The sequence below is a fragment of the Ostrea edulis genome, chromosome 5 (genome assembly GCF_947568905.1).
Source record: "Ostrea edulis chromosome 5, xbOstEdul1.1, whole genome shotgun sequence".
NCBI lineage: Eukaryota > Metazoa > Mollusca > Bivalvia > Ostreida > Ostreidae > Ostrea > Ostrea edulis.
In genome coordinates, this window is record NC_079168.1 from 56,925,789 (window position 1) to 56,950,195 (window position 24,407).

At 34.2% G+C, this 24,407-nt stretch overlaps 1 protein-coding gene and 1 long non-coding RNA gene across 3 annotated transcripts; both read right to left on the bottom strand.

Moving 5' to 3' along the window:
* Positions 1-231: 231 nt before the first annotated feature.
* LOC130054592 (toll-like receptor 4) lies at positions 232-2,945 on the bottom strand. The gene is made up of 2 exons (XM_056164906.1): positions 2,680-2,945; positions 232-2,465 (listed from the first exon to the last, which is right to left on the bottom strand). Exon 2 carries the CDS (start codon positions 2,431-2,433, stop codon positions 631-633), a length of 1,803 nt encoding a protein of 600 aa, XP_056020881.1. The 5' UTR covers positions 2,434-2,465; positions 2,680-2,945; the 3' UTR covers positions 232-630.
* A 2,978-nt stretch (positions 2,946-5,923) lies between these two features.
* On the bottom strand, positions 5,924-19,259 carry LOC130054593 (uncharacterized). Of its 2 annotated transcripts, XR_008802910.1 has the most exons (4): positions 19,174-19,250; positions 16,113-16,328; positions 7,743-11,426; positions 5,924-7,644 (listed from the first exon to the last, which is right to left on the bottom strand). It is a non-coding gene; the product is annotated as an uncharacterized LOC130054593 (long non-coding RNA). The 2 variants fall into 2 exon arrangements; XR_008802909.1 differs by lacking the exons at positions 5,924-7,644; positions 16,113-16,328 and having other exon boundaries at positions 10,084-11,426; positions 19,174-19,259.
* Positions 19,260-24,407: the final 5,148 nt, after the last annotated feature.

The window sequence follows — 24,407 nt, forward strand, 5'->3', positions numbered from 1 at the left end:
GTATGGAACGTATGACTGTTCACTTAATAGATCCTCTAGAAAGTTTGGAATGTTTCTGAGATGATCATCCAGAAAAACAATGAAAAGAACGTTTTCTCCCCCACGAGATATACTTTCCATTCGCGCCATCTGGATTTCGTACATGCAATATTCAGATCCAAGAAAGGCTTCACTCAGGAAAACGATAGTTCGTCTACTAAAGTGAATAGCATCACTTATGACCACACCAGGCATAAAGTCGCGGCTGTGAATACAAAATTTGAAAGTATTTTCCTTCTCCACTTTCAATAGATTTGGAATTAAGATTTGTCTTTCGTTCTCCGCTTATGAAATAAAGGCGTCAAAATGGTATTCCCTTCCTTCCTCTAATATCTTTGAGTATCCTTTGGAAGTTCGCTTCCCTGCGTAATATAAATATCGTAGTTTCCATCTATATCTATACATAATAGCAAGTGAAAAACAAACTATTGTTACAAGTAAAATAACAGTTACAGCGACAACTAATGTTGTATAGGATTTACATTCGCGTTTTAATGTAGATATCACTTGATCCAAATCACCCAAGGTAGTCTTTGTGTTGTTGCTAAATGAACACGTGTATTTATCTAGATCTAGGAAGTGTTTATTTAATTACTCTTTTATCCATTCCAGGAATCCTAGGCTTTGACAAGTGCATACCAAAGGATTCTTTGCCAGATTGATACTCAAACGGGTCTTTCTTGGAGAATCTAAATTTTTCATCGATGCGGAATCCAACTTAACGATTTTATTAAAGGAGAGATCTATTTCACGCAATTTTAAAGAAGAAGACAAATCAAATGACACGGATTCTATCTCATTATTACTCAAGTTTAAGGACTCAAGATCTCTACTGACAGTGAACAAGTCAAGGGCTAAGGTCGTTATCCAGTTATACGAGAGATCAAGTACTCTCAGATGGGGAGGAAAATGAAGCATATCATTTACATTTTGACTTCTCAATTCTTTTCCTAGAAGATTTGTAGACAAATTGAGAAATAATAAACTGCTCATATTTTGTAAAGATTGATTGGTTATACTGGAACAGAAGTTATTCGATAAATCAATGTATTCCAAATTCTTAATTCCGGTTATATGATGTATAGAATAGAAGAAATTCCCTTGGGCATACAGATGTGTTAAAGAGTTTTGTGGGAAGAACCCAAACTCTAAAACAGGGTGGTCAATTCTCTGATTGGCAATATTTAGAATTTTTAATTTCGGGGGCAGTCGTATTGTAAAATATGGCTTCGGTGTGTCATTTATGATAGCGTTAGAAACGTTGACAATTGCTGTCTTGGTACAACAGGAGTTAGAACACGTGTTACAGCCTATATGGAATCCCGGTCTATAACTTCCGGTATATTCAACATCAAGCCTTTCTAAATTTGGAAGAAATGAACCTTGAAAAATGTAGGATCCAAACTGCAGCATGTTGTCTCCGATGTTTATATTTGTCAATGATTTTGGTAAATATTTCATAATATCTTTATCAATTATGGCAATTCTGTTTCCTGCTAACGAAAGTTTTTTCAAAGAAGTATTTTCGAGGTTCTCTATGTGTTTTACAGTTAAAATAAGTGATAGTCCACCATAGCACTGAAGGCTATCTGCGATGAGAGTCTTTAGTTTCGAATCTCGAAGATCGTAAGTGATATTTGGTAACACGGATAAATGAAGGTTTTTGTTGCTTGATATGTCCAGGTGAACGAGATCATTCATGAGTGCAAAAGCCCCCTTCTCGATATTCGTAAGTACACACTGATGCAATGACAAATTTGTCAACTTTTTGAAAACGTTGAAGGTGTATGTTCTGATGTCCTGAATATGACAATACTCGTATCCTGACAAGACAAGAATTTGAATAGACATATTTTTATCAAACGCATCCCCAAAGTTACCAGTACGTAGCCCATTTAATTCAATGTATCTTAAAGACGATAATCCATAAAAGCACTTGTTTGAGTATTTCATATCCGCAAAATTAATTGAACTACAATCATCTTTTATGTGTAATGTTTCCAGTTGCGTCAGGTTTTCAAAAAACAGAGAAGGCCATGTTTTATGTCTTTGCCATAAACAATTCCTTCCGATATCCAACCATCGCAAATGTTTGTATCTTGAAAGAACTTCTTTTTTAGGATCTATGATTTTGTTCTCGGCAATGTTGAGGGAAACGATGTTTGAAGGCATATCTGCAGGTATTTCTGAGAGACGGTTAGTGCTTAGATCGATACTTTGAACACTTTCATTGAATCTTGGAGCGTGCAATAGCCCAAGTCCACTGCATCCAGCAACCACCATCCCTTTATCATAGTAACATCGACACTTTGGCTCAGAAGAGCAGTGAAATGCTGTCGATTGTCGCAAACATACCGAAAAAACAAAGTAGAATGTTCCTACATTCAAATACATGGTCCTTGACAGGATAGTCCGGGTATCGTGCTCTGCAGAAGAAAAGATAATGCACATACACGTACGCACACATGCGTGAGTGTATGTGTTACATGTACATACATCTTGTAGATCATGTGGCTGTATTTTTCATATCGATATTGTTATGATTCATGGCATGCTTGTAGGGGTTCTGAATTAAACCAGCCTACACCGATTGTATGTGAATGGAAATCGATAATGATACCTGTAGGTATTTTAGCTCACCTGAGCTGAAAGCTTAAGTATGCTTTTATGGTCGTCTGTTCTCCGTCGTCTGCCCGTCTGGCTGTCTGTAATCTTTACATCTTTGACTTTTTTTCCAGAACCACTGCGCCAATTTCAACCAAACTTAAGAAAAAGCATCCTTGAGTGAAGCGCTCTCAAGTTTGTTCAAATGAAGGACCATATTCTCTTTATTGGGGAGACAATCACAAAATGCAAAAATAGGATGAGGCCTTTTCAAAGTCTTCTTCTTAAGAACCCTTAGACCAGAAGAGCTGAAATTTTCAAGAAAGCTTCCTGTTATAGTGCATTTTACAGTTTGTTAAAATCATGACCCCTGAGGGTAGGATGGGGCAACAGTAGGGGATCAAAGTTTTACATACAAATATATGGAGAAAATCTTTTAAAATCTTCTTTTCAAGAGAAGAGCTGAGATTTACATGAATGCTTTCTGACATAGTGCAAATTCAAACTGTTAAAATCATGGCCCCCGGGGGTAGGATGGGACCAAAATAGGGGATCAAAATCTTACATACAAATATATAGGGAAAATCTTTTAAAATTTTCTCAAGAATCTCTGGGCTAGGAAAGTACAAATTTACATGAAAGCTCCCTGACATAGTGCAGTTTTAAGTTTGTTAAAATCATGACCCCGGGGGAAGGATGGAGCCACAATAGGGGATCAAATTTTACGTATTAATATTTAGAAAAAGTCCTTAAAAATCTTCCTCTCAAAAACCATTTGGCCAAAGAAGTTTACCTTTGCATGAAAACATCCTGACATAGTGCAGATTCAAATTTGTAAATTTGTTTATTTAGATATTGGGTCAAGGTCAAATGTCTTGCTGCTGGTTGTGCTGTATATTAAAGTTTTATTTTAGCAGAATATCTCCTCTAGTTAAATTTAACATACCCTAGGTCAGGTCATAGACATGAAAGCAGTTCTTTTATCAATCAATCCTTCCACCACAAAATATAGTCCCTGCAAAATCATTTCAAAATTTGAATTGACACAATTTTTTTCAACTGTATGGGGTTCAGTAATAGATGTGTAATATGTTGGCACCAATGAGATCAATATTGAACCTGTGAATACCTAGTTGTAGCATCCTGCGCAGTTGTGCTCAAAAGCTCAGGAGCTAACTCCCTTAATATCATTTTAAGTATAGTGACAGATTTTATCACATTCATGTTGAAGATACATATATGTAGTTTTATAAGTTCGAAACGGACTTTTCCAAGGAAAACATGTTTAATCATAACTGACTAGCCTATGGCGTGTAAAAGGCTGTAATATTGTGCAAATCTTCATTTATAAGCGAAAATCTTAATTTGTATTTGACAATCTTGTTAATCACATGCGAAAATTATGGTGGCTGATTTGTCCCACTTTACAATTTGTCGTCTTTTGGAGGAGAAAAGACGACAAAACGATAATTAGCGACTTTTCGCCTCGAAATAACGAAAAGTCGAAAAGACGACAAAATACAGATTTTCCCGTTATTTTCCTATCTGATTTTCTAGGAATGCAATATAAAATTTGCTGTGTTTTCGATAATTATTGATTACATTTACAGAAAGGAAACATCTAAACGTGAATTATTGTTCTTATGTACTTGTATTCTACTGAAGAAATCTTTTCTTCTTTTTTCTTTTTTATTTTTTGGTGTAAATGTTATACCAGACATGTTGAATTGGAGGTTGGGGTGGGCAGGGGCCCTGGTATCTCCCCTTTTTACAATTTACTTTTCACGTTATTTTTACGTACAAATCTCATATTTATACATGCAAAGTTCGATTGATCCCCCCCTTCATTTTTAAAGTAGTAGTGAAAGGTAGTTGATTTTTTAAAGTGCTGATATGAAAAATACGCGCAATGAACTACCCCCCCCCCCCTCCCTACGATGTTAAGGATATTGAGATTTGGACAGTAGTACCCTAAATCCATTTTTTCTTACTTGTCAAGAACTCCATTGCAAGTGTGAAGTAAACTCTGGCCTCCCCTCCCCTACTTCGTAGGAGGGGAGGGGATGAGTAGTTCATTGCATGTATTCTTCTATTCATTCAGCACTTCAAACATCAACTTACCTTTAACTACTACTTTGAAAATGAAAAGAGAAGGGGGGGGGGGTCAATCGAATTGTGCATGTAGAAAATATGAGATTTATATGTGTAAAAAAAAAAATAACGTGAGAAGTAAATTGTAAAAAGAGGGCAGACCAGGGCCCCTCACCACCCCAACCTCCAATTCAACATGCCTGGTATAACATTTACAAAAAAAAAAAAAAGATTTCTTCAGTAGAATACAAGTACATAAGAACTATAATTTAATTTTAGATGTTTCCTTTTCATAAATGTAATTAAAAAATAATTGTCGAAAACACAGCAAATTTCATATTGCATACCTAGAAAATCAGGTAGCAAAATAACGGGAAATCTGTATTTTGTCGTCTTTTCGTCATTTCGAGGTGAAAAGTCGCTAATTTATCGTTTTGTCGACTTTTCGTTTTGTCGTCTTTTCGCCTCGAAAAGGCGACAAAACGTCAAGCGAAAAGACGACAAAACGCCAAGCGAAAAGACGACAAATTAGGTCGCTAATTTGCGGGTTTTGTTTGTCGTCTTTTCGCCTGTAGTTTGTCGTCTTTCCGACTTTCGTTTTGTCGACTTTTCGGTATTTCGAGGCGAAAAATACCTAATTATCGTTTTGTTGTCTTTTCGACTTTTCGTTATTTCGGTGCGAAAAGTCGCTAATTATCGTTTTGTCGTCTTTTCGCCTCGAAATAACGACAAGACGACAAATTGTAAAGTGGCACAAATCAGCCACCATAGAAAATTGATAATCTTGCGAAATTCTTGATGTACGTGTATGTTCGATAAATCTTAATTTATATTCAATAATATTGTTATCTATATTCATAGACCTTTATCAAAGGTACATCAAAATTTATCGAATATGCATCAAGATTTATTGAACTTCACATACATTCTACATATAAATAGCAAGATTATTACAGTGTTATATGAATCGAGATTTTCGCATATAGATTACAAGATTATCGAAAAGATAACAAGATTAATTGAATATATAAGTAGTATATGCGTCTGTCTGGGGTGGGTAAACAATAGACCTATTGTTCTCGAGAACAATAGAAATGGGTTTTTCCAGTTATTTTTAGATAGACCTATTGTTCCCAAGAACAATAGATCTATTGATAAAGGGTTTTTCCAGTTATTTTTAGATAAGATCCATTGATAACCGATCTATTGATGACCGGGGTTTTCCGATTATTTTTAGATAATGTATTGTTCTCGACAAGAATGGAAAGGGTCATTACCGTCTTCCTTGGAACAGAGTTGAAGTGTTTTGCAGTCTTCGGACTTTGCACTTCCTCTCTTTTTTCATTGGTAGAAAGTGCATGAAGTGAAAATTTTCAATTATTTCATTGGTTGAAATCCTCTTCAAGGCAAGGGAGATACTTTTCTGGTGTTCTAATTTTTGAACGACTTAACAATTTTTCAAGATTTTCAATCTTAAAAAAATCGACAAAACGAACAAAAGAAAAATTGACACATTACTTTTTTAAAAGCAACTAATACAAAGCATTTCTATGGTTACTTCATTTACAGCAATGTTTTCATTTTTGCATACAAACAGAAAAACTCGCCGTTTTTTGTTTTGATTGCTTGTGTTTTGGGAATTGTCTATTAGGTAGGACTAATCCCTACAAAACAGTTTTAATGATACCTTAAGCTAAGAATTACATAAGAATAAATAAGGCTTGACTTCAAAATGAGGGTCACTGGGTTTTTTGAAAGCATGCAAAAAAATAATCCATCCACCTGTTGTTACAATTTAGGTAAACGAGTCTAATTTATGCATTTTCAGGGACTTCCAGAAGTATAGTTAATTATGTGTGATTGTTTCATATTTTTTCTTACATATCATAGAGTGACGTTTTTTCATGATTTAAATCAGAGACACAATGATATTTATGTCTGTGAAGTAACGTTGAATCACATTAGAATTTTGATGAATTCACTCTTGATTACTGATATTATATTTTTAGTTTGTTTTGTTTCGTTTCATAACTTTGTTAAAAAATAAATATTTTGATATACACACTGAAAATCTCAATTTCGTTTGATATAGAGGCTTTAATCAGTGCTAATACAGGGAACAGTGATTTTGATTTCCAGTACATATACCCTTCATAAATACAAACTTTTACAATGGGAGTCGGGACACAGCTTTATAGGCATGATGTCCGTGAGATTATTTATTTTAGCTCAATTCAATAATGAAGACAAGGGACATAATTCAACTTCGCTCTATAGAGTTGCTGCTAAAGACGGCAAGCTTTTTTAAAAAGCTTTACTTGTATACCAGGATGAATCGAAGAGATGCTATGTAAAATTCAATGAGGTATTGTTATATTATGCGAGTGGCGTAATGGAGCAGGTCGTATCAGATAATCCAAGGGACTCCGAGCGAAGAAACTTGACACTAATTTTACTTTAATGCATCGATGGATATACCTGTATCTGTCAGAGACGATGGTCATAAGAAATAAAAAAAAAAAAAAAAAAAAAACAAGTACATTTTTTCATTAATTTTGTATTTGGTTTCAAGGTTACACTCATGATCTGGATCTGAAAAGAAAAAGTTTTTATTTTCAAAATAATATTACTGTGGAGTGACACTTTCTTTTAATTGATCTAATCCATAATAATTCCACAATAATTACTTTTACATTCACGAGCATTCAAATCTAATACAAAATACACGAAAGAAAAAAATTACGTGTTCACTTAGTCAATATATTAATGATATAATACTCACTACTTTTGAGCAGTCATTGATCTCGTTTGGATGGGTGACCGTGGCGGGGATGGGAGGGGGGGGGGGGGTCCGTCTGAAGGGGTGGAGTGCGCAGACTTTACGCAAGGGTCTTCTTCAATGTTACCCATCTCAAGAATATATATTTTAAAACATGTAAGTCACAGATTAAAGTGCGAGAGTCACTTTAATAATTTTTTACTATAATGATAATTAAAAAAATATTTACCTCCACATCGTCTGGCGGCGTAGTATTCCTCCGCAGTCAATGGCTGGAATATTCCGAGGATCAGCCCACAATGCCTTTAATCTCAACTTGAAGCAAAGGGAGATAATTCCTTCTTTCTTTCGTTTTTACCTATTTAATCACTTTTTAAGTAATTTCGTTTATTTGTTTATCTATTTCCCCCATGATCTCAGAGGATATCAATAGATTTTATCTAAAAATAACTGGAAAAACCCTTTAACAATAGACCTATTGTTCTCGGGAACAATAGGTCTATCTACAAAATAACTGGAAAAACCCTTTATCAATAGACCTATTGTTCTCGGGAACAATAGGTCTATCTAAGAATAACTGGAAAAACCCTTTATCAATAGACCTATTGTTCTCGGGAACAATAGGTCTATCTAAAATAACTGGAAAAACCCATTTCTATTGTTCTCGAGAACAATAGGTCTATTGTTTACCCACCCCAGACAGACGCATATACTACTTATATATCCTTTTATTGAATATAAATAAAGATTTATCACATATAAATCAAGACGTATCGAATATACATCAAGATTTATTGAATATATATCGGTATATTGAATATAAATCAAGATTTACCGAATATAAATCATGGTGTATCGAATATACATCGAGATTTTCGCAGAAAAATAACAAGATTATTGATATACATCGAGATTTATCAAATATAAATCAATATTTTCGCATATGAATAATATAATTATCAAATATAAGTCAAAAGTTTCACATATATACATAACAAGATTATCGAATATGAATTAAGATTTTCGCGTATAGATATCAAAATATATTGAATATTAATTTAATTTTCACATATAAATGCAGAATTGTATCATACTGCAATGATTTACACGCCATATTAATTTAACCTGTGTCGTTCTTTCTTTTCAAATCGGCGCTTCGAGTTTCCTACAAGAAAAACTGTGATAAAATAGACATTTTATGTCAAAATACTGCAAATAGCTTTGAGTTGATTCTGTCACTTAATGACTTAAATTTGAAATATTAACACAACTGTTGTGCAGGACGAATAGAGCTCTTATCAGATACCCTATTCCTTTGTCACACACGGGGTAAAAACCCATGTCAGTCACGAAAAGTATCTTTCTTGAATATTTCCCACACTTATTAATAATAACTTTATTGCGAAAGACATACATCTTATAGCATTGTGACATATTCGACCCTGAACCGTTAAAGACTTTACTTCCTGTACAAAATTTCCTTTCTTTAGTTCAGCAATTCATAACAAAGATTATATCTGAAATGCAATTTACCACTGATACGTGTGTCCACTGGTCTCATCATTTATAGTACAATCAAGTTTTCTTTTCACATAATTCATTCTTGAATGTCATCGCTTTCAAACTCGAAAAGTACGCAAAATATTTAATTTAAAACATAATTTAAAACATATTTAAAGTAGTTTAAGGCATGGAAAGAATTAAGTTTGCTGAAAAAAAATATTTTTTTTAGTAACATGCGATATGTCCTTTAAAACTTAAGAGCCATTCTCTGTAACCACTTACACAATTATATAAGGGGTCCGGCACGCACTGTCACCGATTTTTTTCAAATTTGGCACATCGACTTAATCTGGCATAAGTAATGTAAAACCATCATAATTTGGTTGCTATGCAACTCTGTTGCCATGGTAACACGTGCATGCCATTCAGGTCACAAAAGAGTCAATTTTCACATGAAAAATGACATTTTTTATTCAACTATGCTGGATTAAGCTGTTTGAGTTCTTATTTAATCATTATAAAATGATAATATATAGCATTTTTAATATTTAGTTTGATATTTAGTTAAAGGTTTGAATAATTCTGTTATATTTTCATTCTGTCTGGAAAAGAGGGTTGTTTGATACATTCTGAAAAAGCTAATTTAGAGGCAAATTTGAATGATGGATAAAAATTCCCGCATTCAGCTTGAAATCTATAAATGCTTGTACAACATACATTAGATATAGTACTATCATATAACAATGAGACATGTTTGGGAATCTACCATCTAAGCTGTGTTTCCATGGAAACAAAATGATGCATTTCGTCATGATATGACAGTAGAGATGCATTTTTCAATGTAATTCAAAATACAATTTTCTATGTATTCAAAGTATATAATCTTAATAACCGACTGCTACTGATGTTGGATTTTAAATTTTAACAAGTTTAATATGAAAATTCATGTTGGTTGCCATGGAAACGAAAATTGCTATTTCTTTTCAAATTCGAAATCCATGCAAAATAAATAAATTTTTAGACCAAAAAAAAAAAATGCTTTTATAGACAGATTCAACTGAAGTCAATGTTCATAAAATATTAATACTGATAGATAATTCATATTACATTGTTGCTATGGTAACAAAATATCACAAAACAGCAAACTTGATGTTCACATTCTTTTCAAGTAAATCTCATTTTGTTATACATCATGCATGTTCTTCAATCATAAAAACTCTTAATTTGTAACAGATAATTAAATCAATGAATAGTTGTTGTTTTTTTTAGTTGTTTTTTTCAAATGTGCATGATTTCTATTTGTGTATTGTACATGTATCACAAATTGCATTGTATATCTTTAGAATTCATCAAAATAACTACCATATTTAGAAAATGCATATTTGAATATTTCAGTTATTTCAAACTATCATGTACATTTTTTCACCTTGCCAATCGAATTAAGTGTGACATTGAAATTGAATCATTGATCTTAAAAATTGTTCAAGTTAAATAAACTAAATAGGATACATAAAGATTGTAATTTATCATTGATTCATGAGGAATTACCCCCCCCCCCCCCCCCCCCTCTGCAGTTCAATTCAATATTAGCTCTGCTTACTATGTATGTGCAAGAAATATTATGCCAGTACCATGTATGAAATCTATTAAACTAACATTTCTTAATACATGACTTGACAATTTACATAGTTACTTACGAGGAAGTATTTTGACCTTGACTTGTGACCTTGGTATTTGATTCAAAACAATTGAGGGCCTCTATTTTCTATAGTCTGGACGTTCATCATGCAGTGTCACTCGTTTAACGTATCTTTTTAAACATAGGTATGTGAATTATATTTCAACATCATAAGAAGATCTTGCTTGTAACTGTAACATACTAATGATGGTCATATTGAAGTCATTTAGTATGCTGGGAAAGTCAATATCTTTAATATCTGACATTATTGGAACCCACGGGTTGATTCATTGATTATCATTTAACGTCCCGCCGAAGAATTTTTCACTCATATGGAGACGTCACCATTGTCAGTGAGGGTTGCAAAATTTAGGCCTATGCTCGGCGCTTAAATTACGGCCTTTGAGCAGTGGGTTCCGATGATGAATATTTCACAATCGTATCCTATTATAAATGGTATACCTTTATTTTAGAATCATATATTACAAAATAGACAAGATAAGCACACACAATCTTTTTCATTTTCTAATTTTGCGCATATATAGTCATCATAGTTAATCGTCTTCTCAATAGCATAGAGGCAACTAAAATATAATGTGATCTGCTGTCCTGATAGAAATTCTTTCCGGTTAAATGAACCACACCCTTTCATATCCTTTGAGGCAACATAAGCATCGACCATACACTGATACTTCTGACTTGGCCCCCACCAAAATGACAATATGACACGTCCTACAAAATCAATAAATAATATTAATTTTAAGAGAAATACCAAGATGAATATATGCAAGCAAATCAAAATCTTATGTCCCATCTAAAATGTATTACTTGTTCTCCCCATGTCATCTGCTTCTACTACTACATGTAGCTGCAATATGTATTCCTTAAATTATGTTTGAATGAAATCTTATTCAAACCCTTTTCTTACGGTAGGTAATAACTTACTTAAATATATGTATTCTTATCTAGATTTAGTTTTATCTAAACTCTAAGGTGATTATATGACCTCAATTAATCAACACATGGGTTAATTATAATATTCAAAACAGTGAGAATTGTTTTGCGGTGTTTTATCACTTCAGGACTTGTGCGACGTTTCTCAATAATATATATCAATTTTCATGAATGTGCACTCTGTCTCGTTTCTACAAAAAAAATCTTGGGGTACGTCGTATTACCATGTCTGTTTTAGAGATAGCACACCGGTACTCAGTATTTTGATAGTTTCTAATTGTTGCAATCAAAAGTTATCTATTACAGAAGGTTGTATATATAAGGACAGTACAAATATATTTTAGCAAAGAAGGGATCAAATCCAGGACCCCTGCATTACAAGATAGGTTACCTAATCGCTAAGCTACCCAGGCCGGTATATAAATATAGTAATATTACTACAATATAAAATTTGAATTTATTTCCGAAATCATACAATAGCTCTTTATATCGAGAAGATGGAGAAAGAATCCAGAGAAAATGTCAGAAATGTTGCTTGTATGTCCTTAATAAATACTTCTGTTTTGTTAGTGGCATGTGTAAAATGAAAACAAAATCAAGCTGAACAAAAAAGAAAAAAATAAGAGTAAATTCCCATGCATAACATGTATAGGCTAAGGTGTATCAGTATTGGTATTTCTACAATATTTTCCCATGCATAATATGTATAGGCTAAGGTGTATCAGTATTGGTATTTCTACGATATTTCAATTCTGTTTAATTAATTGAATTTATTCATAGAATTGATGCTTTTAAAGTATCATCAAAAGTAAAGAATAATTAATACATGGATAACTAATAAAACTGAATAGTGTCCCCACCTCAATTCACTTCTCAGTTGAGTATCTGTACATGTATACCCCCCCCCCCCCCCCCCCACCCCCCCACCCCCCCAAACTAATACAAGAAGAAAAGATTAGAGATAAAATTCAATGTTATTACCCATTACTTTATTTCACGAAGGAGAGTTTATTCAATATTTTGGCATGTATCAATGCAAAAGCAAAAAAAAAAGTATTCAATGGCTTAATCACAACAGGGCGTCTCTTTTCTTTTATGTAATTATATGTATATATTTAACGAAAGGTCATGCATTTTTTAAATGAATAAATATCTATGATTTTTTTATGATTCTATTACTTCATTCTATTATAAAACAAATAATGATAACGATTTTGCATTTATTATCTCAATTTCACCCTAGTCATACGATCCCCTACAGAATAAAGTGTGCTGCAGTAGATCTAAGTACTGTAATGTGTGACGCCACAGTCTACATTTTGACGTCATATCAATACAACTGAAGCAGTGGCGAGTTGAAGGGTGAATATTTAGCACGCACACACATCATATACATGTGTCATGCTATGGCAGATCTAGAGAAATTCATAATTGTACACAATGTCTATGAAAACATTTGACATCAAATGATTGTGATCAAGTTGATTAATTCTAGGCTTGTGAATGGATTTCAAAGTAAATAGAATAATTACATGTATTACTACAACGCTGGTACTCTGAGATATGTCTCTCACACCTTCTTCTTTCGTGTGGGTGAGTGGAGAGAATATTTTGAATGTCACATGTCTTCGTCTAAACTTCTGTCAGCATGCAGTAAGACATTATCCCGCCATATTATTTGTGTTTCTATGTAATTTTACTGCCTTATCACGTTGAAGAGTTTCAAAGGGGAATAACTCTTGGTTACAGAATACATTTCCCCCCATAAATCATTCACTTCAAATTGTATGAAATAGGCAGATTCCCAAAAGTTTTAGTTTAGATTTATGAAGAACATAGATTAGTTGTTTTAAAAACGTGTGTCACTTTATTTGAGGTGGATGCGAATAAAAGTTATTAAGACATAAAAACCATTGAATTTAAACACAATTTTACAGATTTGTTCAATTATAAAAATCACTTAGGATTGTCCATTATTCATTTTTTTTCTTAAATGAAAAATATCGGATCTGTTTTATAATTTAATATGAAAATTAGAATTTTAAGACTATTCATAATGTTTTATATTCAACTTTTGTGCCAAAACTACCAAATTCTAGAAAATAGACAAACTTGATAAAATTGTACCTGTTTCCATAGCAACCATGATCACTATCTAATTTTTAAATATATTTTCTTGAATATGTTATATAGATGTTTCATTCAGGTGAGTTTCGTGAAAATCGGTGACTATGCGTGCCGAATTTTTTTAAGTGGTTACAGAGAATGGCTCTTAAATACCATTTAAAATGACATAGCAAAAATAAAACAAGAGGCACATGGGCCACATCACACACCTGAGTCACCTTGGCCCATATCTAAGATTTTCCTACATATTCGCATGTAAAACTTTGATCCTTATTGTGGCCCCCAACCTACCCCTGGGGGCCATGATTTTTACAAACTTGAATCTGCACTATATCAGAAAGCTTTCATTTAAATGTAAACTTCTTTGGACCAATGGTTCTTGAGGAGAAGATTTTTAAAGATTTTCCTCATATATTTGTATGTAAAACTTTGATCCCTTATTGTGGCCCCATCCTACCCCATGATTTTAACAAACTTGAATCTGCACTATGTCAGAAAGCTTTCATATCAATTAGTACTTTCCTAGCCCAGTGGTTCTTGAGAAGAAGATTTTTAAAGATTTTCCCTATACATTGTATATAACCCCCCCCCCCCCCCCTAGGGGTCATTATTTTAGCAAACTTGAATTTGTACTATGTCAGAAAGCTTTCATGTAAATGTCAGCTCTTCTGGCCCAGTGTTTCTTGAGAAGACTATTTTTAAATGACCCCACCCTAGTTTTGCATTTTTGTGATTATCTCCCCTTTGAAGGAAGCATGGTCCTTCTTTTGAACACAATTAAATGCCCTTTACCCAATGATGATTTGTACCAAGTTTGAAGAAGAATAATTCGAAAGTATGAAAAGTATACAGACAGACGGACGGTGAGACCGACAGACGGACGGAGGGACAGACGACGGACAACGATGGATCAGAGAAGCTCACTTGAGTTTGTAGCTCAGGTGAGCTAACTAGGGATCGAGTTTTCACTTTACCGATATTAATTTACTAATGAAGATTCTGAAAACAGGTTGAATTTCACTGTACTCAATAGGCACCTAGGGTGGAATTTTTGAAATTTCCAAAGATCTGTTTCCAAGCGTGATAATATCAAACAAGAGGCCTACAGACCTTATCGGTCATCTGAGCATTATCTAAAAGTATCACTAACACCAATGGCTATGAAATCTAGAAAAACTTCCTGTTCTGCTTATTTAAGCTAAATTGTGTAGAGTCACTTTTAGCAGCAGCAGTTTCTACACAGTTCCCCGGCATTATGGGAAATCTTGAAGGTCGTGTAGAGTCACCTTTAGCGGCAGTAGTTTCTACACAGTTCCCCGGTATTATGGGAAATCTTGAAGGTCGTGTAGAGTCACCTTTAGCGGCAGTAGTTTCCAAAAATACAACAGCAACTTGTCGCAGGCAATAGACTCGTTTACAAATTTTCGAATGAAGTACATGCTTCCTGCACGATGGCCAACTTATGTTGAGCAAATTGTTTATTATTCTGCTTATTCATCAGCAAATATATCATATTCATCAGTAAAATGTTACATTAGCAGACTCAGTTATCAGCTTCGAATTCAAGAAAAACAAGACACGACTAAAGTAAGCATGAATCTTTTAAATCCTTCAAAGGACATGCGGTCTCTTATCCCCCTCTTAAATCGCATTATATTGGCACTCTCTTCAGTATGCAAAAACTATTATGAGGCACATTATTTACTTTTGCCTTTCACTTTTCATTCTTTGCATTGCTTAGAGTCAATGTCCTAACAGTCTCTTACAACTCTTCGCTTGTAATTGCCATTCAGTTTTTTCAGTTCCTTCAAAATCAAATTAAATTAATCATTAGGGATTCCAAAACTGATAAGGGTTCGATTGTTTATATCAGGCTTACATGTAGTAATGAAACCACTACCTTATTTCAAACATTGCAACAATATCTACATAGTAGACCAATATCATCTGGCCCATTATTCCTTCACTTTAATGGCAAGCCTCTCACTTCATATCAGTGTACTTCAATTTTGCACAAAGTGTTACAGTTCATTCAGATCGACACATCTATCTTAAGTCTCATTCATTTCGAATTGGGAGGACTCGTATGCACCTCGTAGAGTTTTTCAGAAGAAGATATCAAAATCAAGGGTAGATGGAAGTCTAATGCAGTTAAATCTTACATCCGGGTGTGAATTTTCATAATTTCGGAAAAGGCTTGCGAAAATATACTGGTTATTAACAATATGCTAACTTTTGCAGGTTCCCATAAAACAGTATGGATAATTGGATCATCGATCCTTGATAGATCACGCATTCAGTCACGCTTAGATCTATTTTGGTAATCAGCACCTGTACCTTCTATCCAGGAAAATGTCCATAAGATGGTTTGGCCAGAGGGACATGACATGGAAACATATGGCACCTAAAAATGCTAGGGTTGGTTGATCAGTTTGGCCCTCCGGATGTTATAATGTTGCATTGGGGTGGCAACAGCATTGAGCGCATTCCTAATTCAGCTGGGTGGAGGATCTTATGTCTTGTTCCCCTGTTTTGTATCGAGACGGGGTTCATCTAAATGATATTGGCCAAGTTGTTTTATTAAATGACAATCAAAGGGGTGTTGCTAAATCAAGGGGTCTCTACACTATTCTCATAGAAGGTGCACAACATTTCCCACAGCGACTAGTTAATTAAGGTCAGTTGATTAGTTAATTGTCAGTTTGTCATGGTATTTGCCAAACTTTTCCGCATGCGGCGAATGTTTCCGTGCACCTTGCTTTAAAGCAGGTAATCAACGACATATGACGGAATTTTTATTTTTGAAGTCCGCCCTAGATTTCTGTTCATATCATTGCTCAGTGACTCATTTGATTTACCTGTATCCATATAAAAGCAATGACAAACAGTCTTAGTGAATTATTGTGTCTACATACATAATCAACTTTGCATGTAATGATAATTGGGAAAATGAGTTGTCGTAAAAGTGGAGGGGGAATCACCCCTTGTTGCTACAGGTACATGTGCCTGATATTTACTTTTGTGTAATTGCAATACAGATCGAGCTTTGCAATAGAAGTTGATTTACACAAAAGATTGAATCACACGTGAGAAAAAAAACCCCATATTTCATATCTTGAATCTAGTCGTTCGAGTACCTGAATTGAATGACAACATAAATACCTTAATTGAATGACAACATAAATACCTGAATTGAATGAAATAAATCTGACAAAATATTGATACTCCATAGCATTAGTCATTTTTTATTAAGAAAACGCAGATCTGTTTTTCACAAACCATAAAGAACAATCTTTAAATTCTCTTGGTAATAGTTTATGAAACATTTATTTTTAAATTTTCGGATATACGAGTGCATTGTACGATATCTCAAAAGCATTCGACTCAAATAGTGAAATGAACATTACATCCCTTCAAAATATTCTCCGAGGTTTGAAATACATAATTTTAATCTCTGAATCCATTATTTTGGTAGACCTCTGAGGCACTGACTGATGGCTGAGCCAAGGCCTTGTCGGGACTTGTAACGACGACCAGATAAGAACTTTCTAAGTTTTGGAAAACGAAAAAGTCGCATGGAGCTAGATATGGGGAGTGTGATGGGTGTGACAAGACGGTAACCTTCTCCGATTTCAAACATTGCTTCACAAGCTCAGATGTATGTGATGGAGCATTATCATGAAGTAGACGAACATGCCTAAATCCTGACACAGGGCGTCGTTTATGATAATATTTCAAGGGCTTTTTAGTATAGCATCTCGGTAACACCGACCTGTAATACCTTTGCCCTTCAACACTGGAATTTGTACGGCTATACCATCACATTTGGTGTGTCCAGGGGTCCGTGTTTGCCCCACTATCTATTTTGTATTGCTTATAGGAGTTATGAGATTGATGAGAAGAATATGCAATAAAGAATGTCCTATGTGCTTATGGTTCTTTTGTCAACTACATGCCTTTTGTCGTGTTTAGTTAGCCATATTTTGTTTCCAATTTTTCATACTGGTTCGAAATAGTGAACCCATGTTTCGTCACCAGTAACACTGTTTGCAAATTGTCTCTGATTGAATTTGGGAAACATTTTGAGCAATTGCTTTGTACTCGCACCCGTTTTTGGTCATCTGCCAATATACATGTATGTGGTATCCATCTGCCAGAAATCTTTCCTACTTTCAAAATACGCTTCTAAATGAAATGCACCTGCGATAGTGATATGCCAACAGCTTTGGCAATATCACGAATCGTGTATCTGCCATCACTTTCAATTATTTCCCTGACTTTTGAAACATTTGCCTTGCCTGTTACAGCCTCACAGGTCGTCCAGATTTTGCTGCATCTTTGACGGTCCGAAATTTCTTTCTCCACCAACGAACTGTTTCATACGATATATGTACAACTGTACCTTATCAGACCCATAAACTTCCCCCAATTCAGTTAAAATCTATATTACCGATTGAACCAGTTTTGTGCAAACTTTTATATAAGCTCTAATTTCTTCAATATTCTCAACCCGTTTCCCAACTTACTGTTCTCAGAGGGTAACAATATGTTTTTTCAAATGCTTCTCGACCAATCAGATTCGAGTATTTTACATGAAAGTATAATAAATTAACATTATATAACTATTTTGGACCTGCTCTAAAGTCAGAACCCTGAGGTTGCGAAATTCACAATTTTGGTATATTCCTCTGTTTATCCTAAATATGCATTTAGTTTTTATACGGTATCGCCAAGAATTCTTTCAAATGATAGAGATAATAATCACTATGTATGATAATTTTCGGGATCATGAAATTTTAACAGTTTTTAAAAAGGCTTCCTTGCTCTACATTACTATGCATATGGTTTTTCTTACAGATGTGCAGTTGTAGAGATTTTTTAAGAATGGTTAAGCAGTTTATGCCCCGCTCCTAATACACCGGGGAAGCAGGTGTCTTGAAATTTACAATTTGCGTCCCAAAGATGCTTCATACCAAATTTGAAAAGAATTGGAATGGTAGTTATCAAGAACTTTAAAATGTTGCATTGTTAAAGTATGACAGACAACGCAGGAGGACAGATGCAGACTATAGCAATAGTCACCTAGTGACTCAGGTGACCTACAAAAAAGAAGAGGAAGAAGCCTTTGCAGTATCCCTACACATGTTCCTTCTCCAAATAAAATGAACTTATTCAATTTTAGTTATCTCTGATTAGGAAATTTTGTGCAATCTTTGTGTATATCAACCGTTCAGACGATCAGAGTTACAAATGCACCTCATGAAATTGAATAATTCTGATTTTTCCTTGATATCTATTAGCATAAGTAAAAGCATTTCCCAAATAAGCTTGCGTATGTTTATCCTGAAATATTGCTGGCCTACCATCGTTTTAGAAAAGTTTGAGTAAACAATATTACCTGATTTTGGCAATGCAGAGTATTGGCAGTGCGGGAGTGAAATTGGATAATATGATATTTTGCTTTGCTTTTATTCGTTAGTCCTTTTGGAAACACCTACTGACATTATTTAAGACTTTAAAAAGCCGGTAATTGACAGAATGAGAATTTCTAATTGTCGTTGAGGCGGAAGAAACTTAGATCTCACCAAGATCAGGTTCAGCCTGAGTAAATGTAAAATGGGTCCGGGTTTCACAAAACTATCTAAGATCTGGCTTTATTAAAACCTTCCTTAACATGTAAGTAATACATGCGTGTTGTACATGAAAATGTTTTTATTTATGAACACAAAAATATTTAAGAAATTTTCATTTTTGAAAATACATGAAGGCATGAACAGCGAAGCTTCGGAACTGTGCAATTAGAGACTGAGAAGCGTTGCAGTTCACGCCCTCAGGCATTTTTAATACCGAAATTCATTTTTCCCTATTTATTGTGAAATACCCTAAAGTATGGAGTTGGCGTCATGAGCTGCAAATTTTCAACGGCTTGTTTTAACTTTCGTCCAATCAGAACGTAGCAGGCGGAGCCAAGACATTAGCGCTGTCGCGTGAATAAAGCAGCTGTAGCGGTTGTCGCGGTTGGGTTAAATTTCTGTCAGAGTTCCCAGCCGTAAAAAGAGGTACAATATTTATCAAGGTCACATTGTTCATATCTGCATGGCATTCACGAGGAACATTACAGTTGGTAAATACATCAAAGTCAAAATAGTGGAAACGTAAATATAATTGATTTTCAATCGAGTCGACTCTACAATGTTACATATTGTATAATACCTTCTGATTGATGCAAATTATTATCATACATGTACCAATTCGAAACATTGAATAAATTTCTAGAAATCAGAACGATTTTTCTTAACCCCTTCTCTACCGTACCGGTCAATTTAACCGGTGGCGCGTAAAAACAGGGCAACGCAAAAGGAGTGCCTCTAAATCTTTGAAACTATGGTCATAAGATATATGATCTATATATTATATTTTTGACAATTTCCTCTATTTTTTGACTATGTAAAAATCAATAAAGTAAGTAAAGCCATTAAATTAAAAAAAGCATTTAAAGTGAAGGATGGCTTCGTCTAAATATGACGCAACGCTTTTTCGAAAGGTCATTTTCCCCCTCGATATGATTTTTTTTTATTTTCCTTATGAATTCAATATTTTTTATATTTTTGAAAAGCATATATTCCCTGCTTTCAGAAGATATAAAAATTATTTTTAATGCCTGGCAAAGTTATAAGAAAATAGCAATTTTTTGCACATGTACGTTTTCTTACGATTTTATTTCTCAATGTTTAAACATATCGGCGTTTTACCTATATTTATATATGGAAATAGGGAAAAGTAAATACATCCTGTAAAAGTAGAGGAAATTTCCATTTTGATAGGCCCTTATTCGTGTTATAATTCTCGGTAGTTTTTATATTACGATAAAATGAAATTGGGACATGCTGCGCAGTTTTCTTTAAAATTAGCGACAAAACGTCGTCGCTAAAAACGATCGACGCGTGTCGCACAATAAAGTGGTGAAAACTATAAAAATTGTATTGTCCTCTTTTAGTAAATTCAATACCTTTTGATACACTAAAACAATATACACATATGTATGAAATAATCAGCCAGGTATTCTCTGCTTTTTTTAAAAAGCATAAAAGGAATATTGGTAGATAACAGTTACACAACCTACCTATGTAACTTCATAAAACCAGGGGCCTATATACTGGTTAGTATATAGGTCCCTGTTAAAACACCTATTGAGAATGTTACATCGGCAGAGTAAATTTAAAAAAAAAAAGATAAATAAAATACTTCAATTTCAGATATAAACGTTATATTTGTTCGGAATAGTAATAATTTACCCCCTGCCAAACAAATAAAACTAAAAAGAAGTTCGCATATAGCCTATAGGCCTATAGTTTTATTTTTCCGTGATCGGGATCGTGGGGCCCGCGGGGTTTTCTGAAAGTGTAAACGGGGAACACACGTGTTTCTGTTTCAACGAAAACAACACAGCTTCACTGTCACAGCGAAGTCTTGTATTTTACATCTTTAAAACGACCTGATGTCAGAAGAAGATGCCGTGGAATTCCTGTTGCAGGATGACCCAAACGATCATGCATTCAGTATAAACATGTACATGTAAGTTGATGTAGCCACATAGGCCGACTAGGAAAAAAAATGCAGTTTTGTTATCTATGAAAAATTCACGATTAACGCGATTTGATGCCATAATTTGTCGTTTCATGAAAGAAAATATTTATATTTTATGATATCTAAACCACGTGAATAACACCCAATTGTTTATTAAGAGCTGACATCATTTAATCTGCCTTGGTCCGGCATTAATCCGTCTGATTAACACCCCCCTTTTTCCAGAATTCTCTCCTTACCTGACATGCGAGTGTAAGAAGTGGGTGGATTTAGTGTACAATGAGAAGGGGGATGGTGTGGTTTTAATCAGACTGGGCATTCATGGCCGCTGGTGAGAGAACTATTTTCCAGGATTTTTCCATGTTTATTAAAAATAATCTTTCTATGAAAAGAAAACACAATCTCTTAGGAAAACATATTACGTCATTGTAATGATAGAATTTATTATCATAATTTGAATTATTTTCTTCATATTGTAACAGAAATATAAACGAAATGTGTGTTTGGGCCGAAATGGGGGAGGGGGGGGGGGGTGCGTAACATCTAAGTCTGATTATGACAGGCTAATGAAAAATCATATAGATTTCTCTTTTATCCAAATGCATGTATTTTATATACACTAAGTAGTTTATGACCATAAATTACATGTGATCCATACATGCTGGTACTGGTATGCTATGAGCTATGATCTTGCCTAGATTTTCTCTAATTTCGACTAAATCCACACCCCATCAGAGTACCATGCAAGGGAATTTAGACACTGTGTACCATGAAGAACCAATTCAATTCTACTTTTATATCTGGGGTCACATATTTTCCCTCAGAGTTGCAGTATTTTCGCTGGACCCTGTAGGTTTTAACCTGAATTTCTTCAGTATCCCCCCCCCCCCCCCGATGTATATGCTTGGCATAATGCTGACACCTACATCATGCATATCTCTTTTTTTTTCATTACGCACTCTGCTATACTTGCAGTGTATAATAAAATATTCCATTCATTTCTAACACATGTACGTACGCAATCCCCTACCAAATGTCACTTCAAATACAGGACATCTCTATTTTTAAATAAATTTGAGCTGTACTTAAGTGCGAAACTGTCCCTTGCTACCATGAAACTTTTATTTTGCTTTAAAACATAAACCAACAATTCTTAATTGTAATTTCTTTTCATCTTTAAAAAGGGTATTGACATCCCAATATTTAGTGGGAAGTTCCCAGGTATAGTCCGTTAGTGACAGTCTGCTGACAAATCCAGACGATGGAAGGATGCTGATGTGAAGGACACAGGGACACCTGATCCAAGAACTGTGGCATTTCATTCAGAGTGACAACCTGACATATCTTTGGCCCTTTTTGTTCGCCATCTTTTTGCTTGTTGTACACTTTCGAACAAGTTTCCAAGGTCTGTATTCTAACTAGTCATTGTTTGTTATTTGTGATAATCAGGTATGGGGAAAATCAGGACAGATGTGTTGAAATCCTATGTAATTACATTGTATGTATCTACTGATTTTCCCCTGTTTGAACTGGTCAGTACCATATTTATTTGTGAAATTATCTATATGGGGGAAATCAGAAATGATGGGTTGATATATTTTGCAAGATTATGACAGTGTTCGTGGATCGCTGATTCCCCCCCTTCTTTGTATGAACCTTTATCTTCGTCATTTGTTGTCTAAAATAAATGACATTTCATTCTCATACAGTTTTACAGTGTTGATTTTTAAAGCAAAAACAAGCTTCGGTGAGCTGTCCTCTTGAAAAGGAAATAGTATGAGACATAAAATATCTATTATGTATATAATAACATTTATGGCGAAACTTTTTCCTTATATTATTTATATTAGTTAGTACCGGGTAACCCGTATTGTACCTCTGAACATTAAACCCCGTCGGGAACCCCTATTCAACATTAGCACAGTTTGTATCTGAACCAATGAAAACTTGTGTATAGATCACGTGTCTACTTCTGTTGGAAAGTTTTGACTGTTTGGACTTGTAAAAAGCGTGTTGAAATTTGAGAAATCCAGTAACCCACCACCTCCCCATCTTAAATCCCACCTATATATATAAAAATGTAGCTTAATTATTCGTCATCTTATTGTAGCCCTTTTTGTTCGCCATCTTTTTGTTTTGTTTTGTTATTTGTGATAATCATGTATGGGGAAAATCAGGACAGATGTGTTGAAATCCTATGTAATTACATTGTATGTACCTACTGATTTTCCCCTGTTTGAACTGGTCAGTACCATATTTATTTGTGAAATTATCTATATGGGGGAAATCAGAAATGATGCCTGACATTCAGTTGGTATGACTCTTTGAAGTTGAATATTGGGTTAAATCTATACATTTGGTTAACAATAAATAATATTAAATAAATCCAGATAATACATTCACAAATGGAATCATGGCATCATGATACACTGAAATGCGTGTTTTACTGGCTTTTTTTTTTTTACTGCATTACTAGGTATCACATACATACAAAAAGAGACAAAAAATGGAAAATCATTATTCTGTTTTTAATTATAAGGTATGACAAGTTTTCTAAATGCTGACAAAAAAGGTATAGTGGCCAATACTGATTTTATTTGCAAATTCCTTTCAGATATGGGACCCGATTATTCAGAGAACTGCAGATTTTATAAAGCTGTTTTTTGACAGAAGATTTGGGTTTCTCCATCTGTATTGCCACCAACCATTGTGCTGAGATGGTCATTTCTAGGGGGAAGGATTGTCATTATGCTTCCCAAGAGGAATTGTACAGGTATTACTAGTTTTAAAGTACCGATATTGTGACAGTGATTTTCAGTTAAAAACGAATAATAAAATGCATAATAAAAAGATTATCTCTACCAAAATTAATCTTGCTGTGCGTCTAACACATTTATTAGATGTGTACTACAATTACACATCTAATAATACTACAATTACCTCTGATAAAATTTCATAAGTAATTAATGTATACTAGTAATTTTCAGAGGGCCTTGACTATAGAAAACATTTACAGAGCCAATTGAGCATTCAAAAGCTCTGACA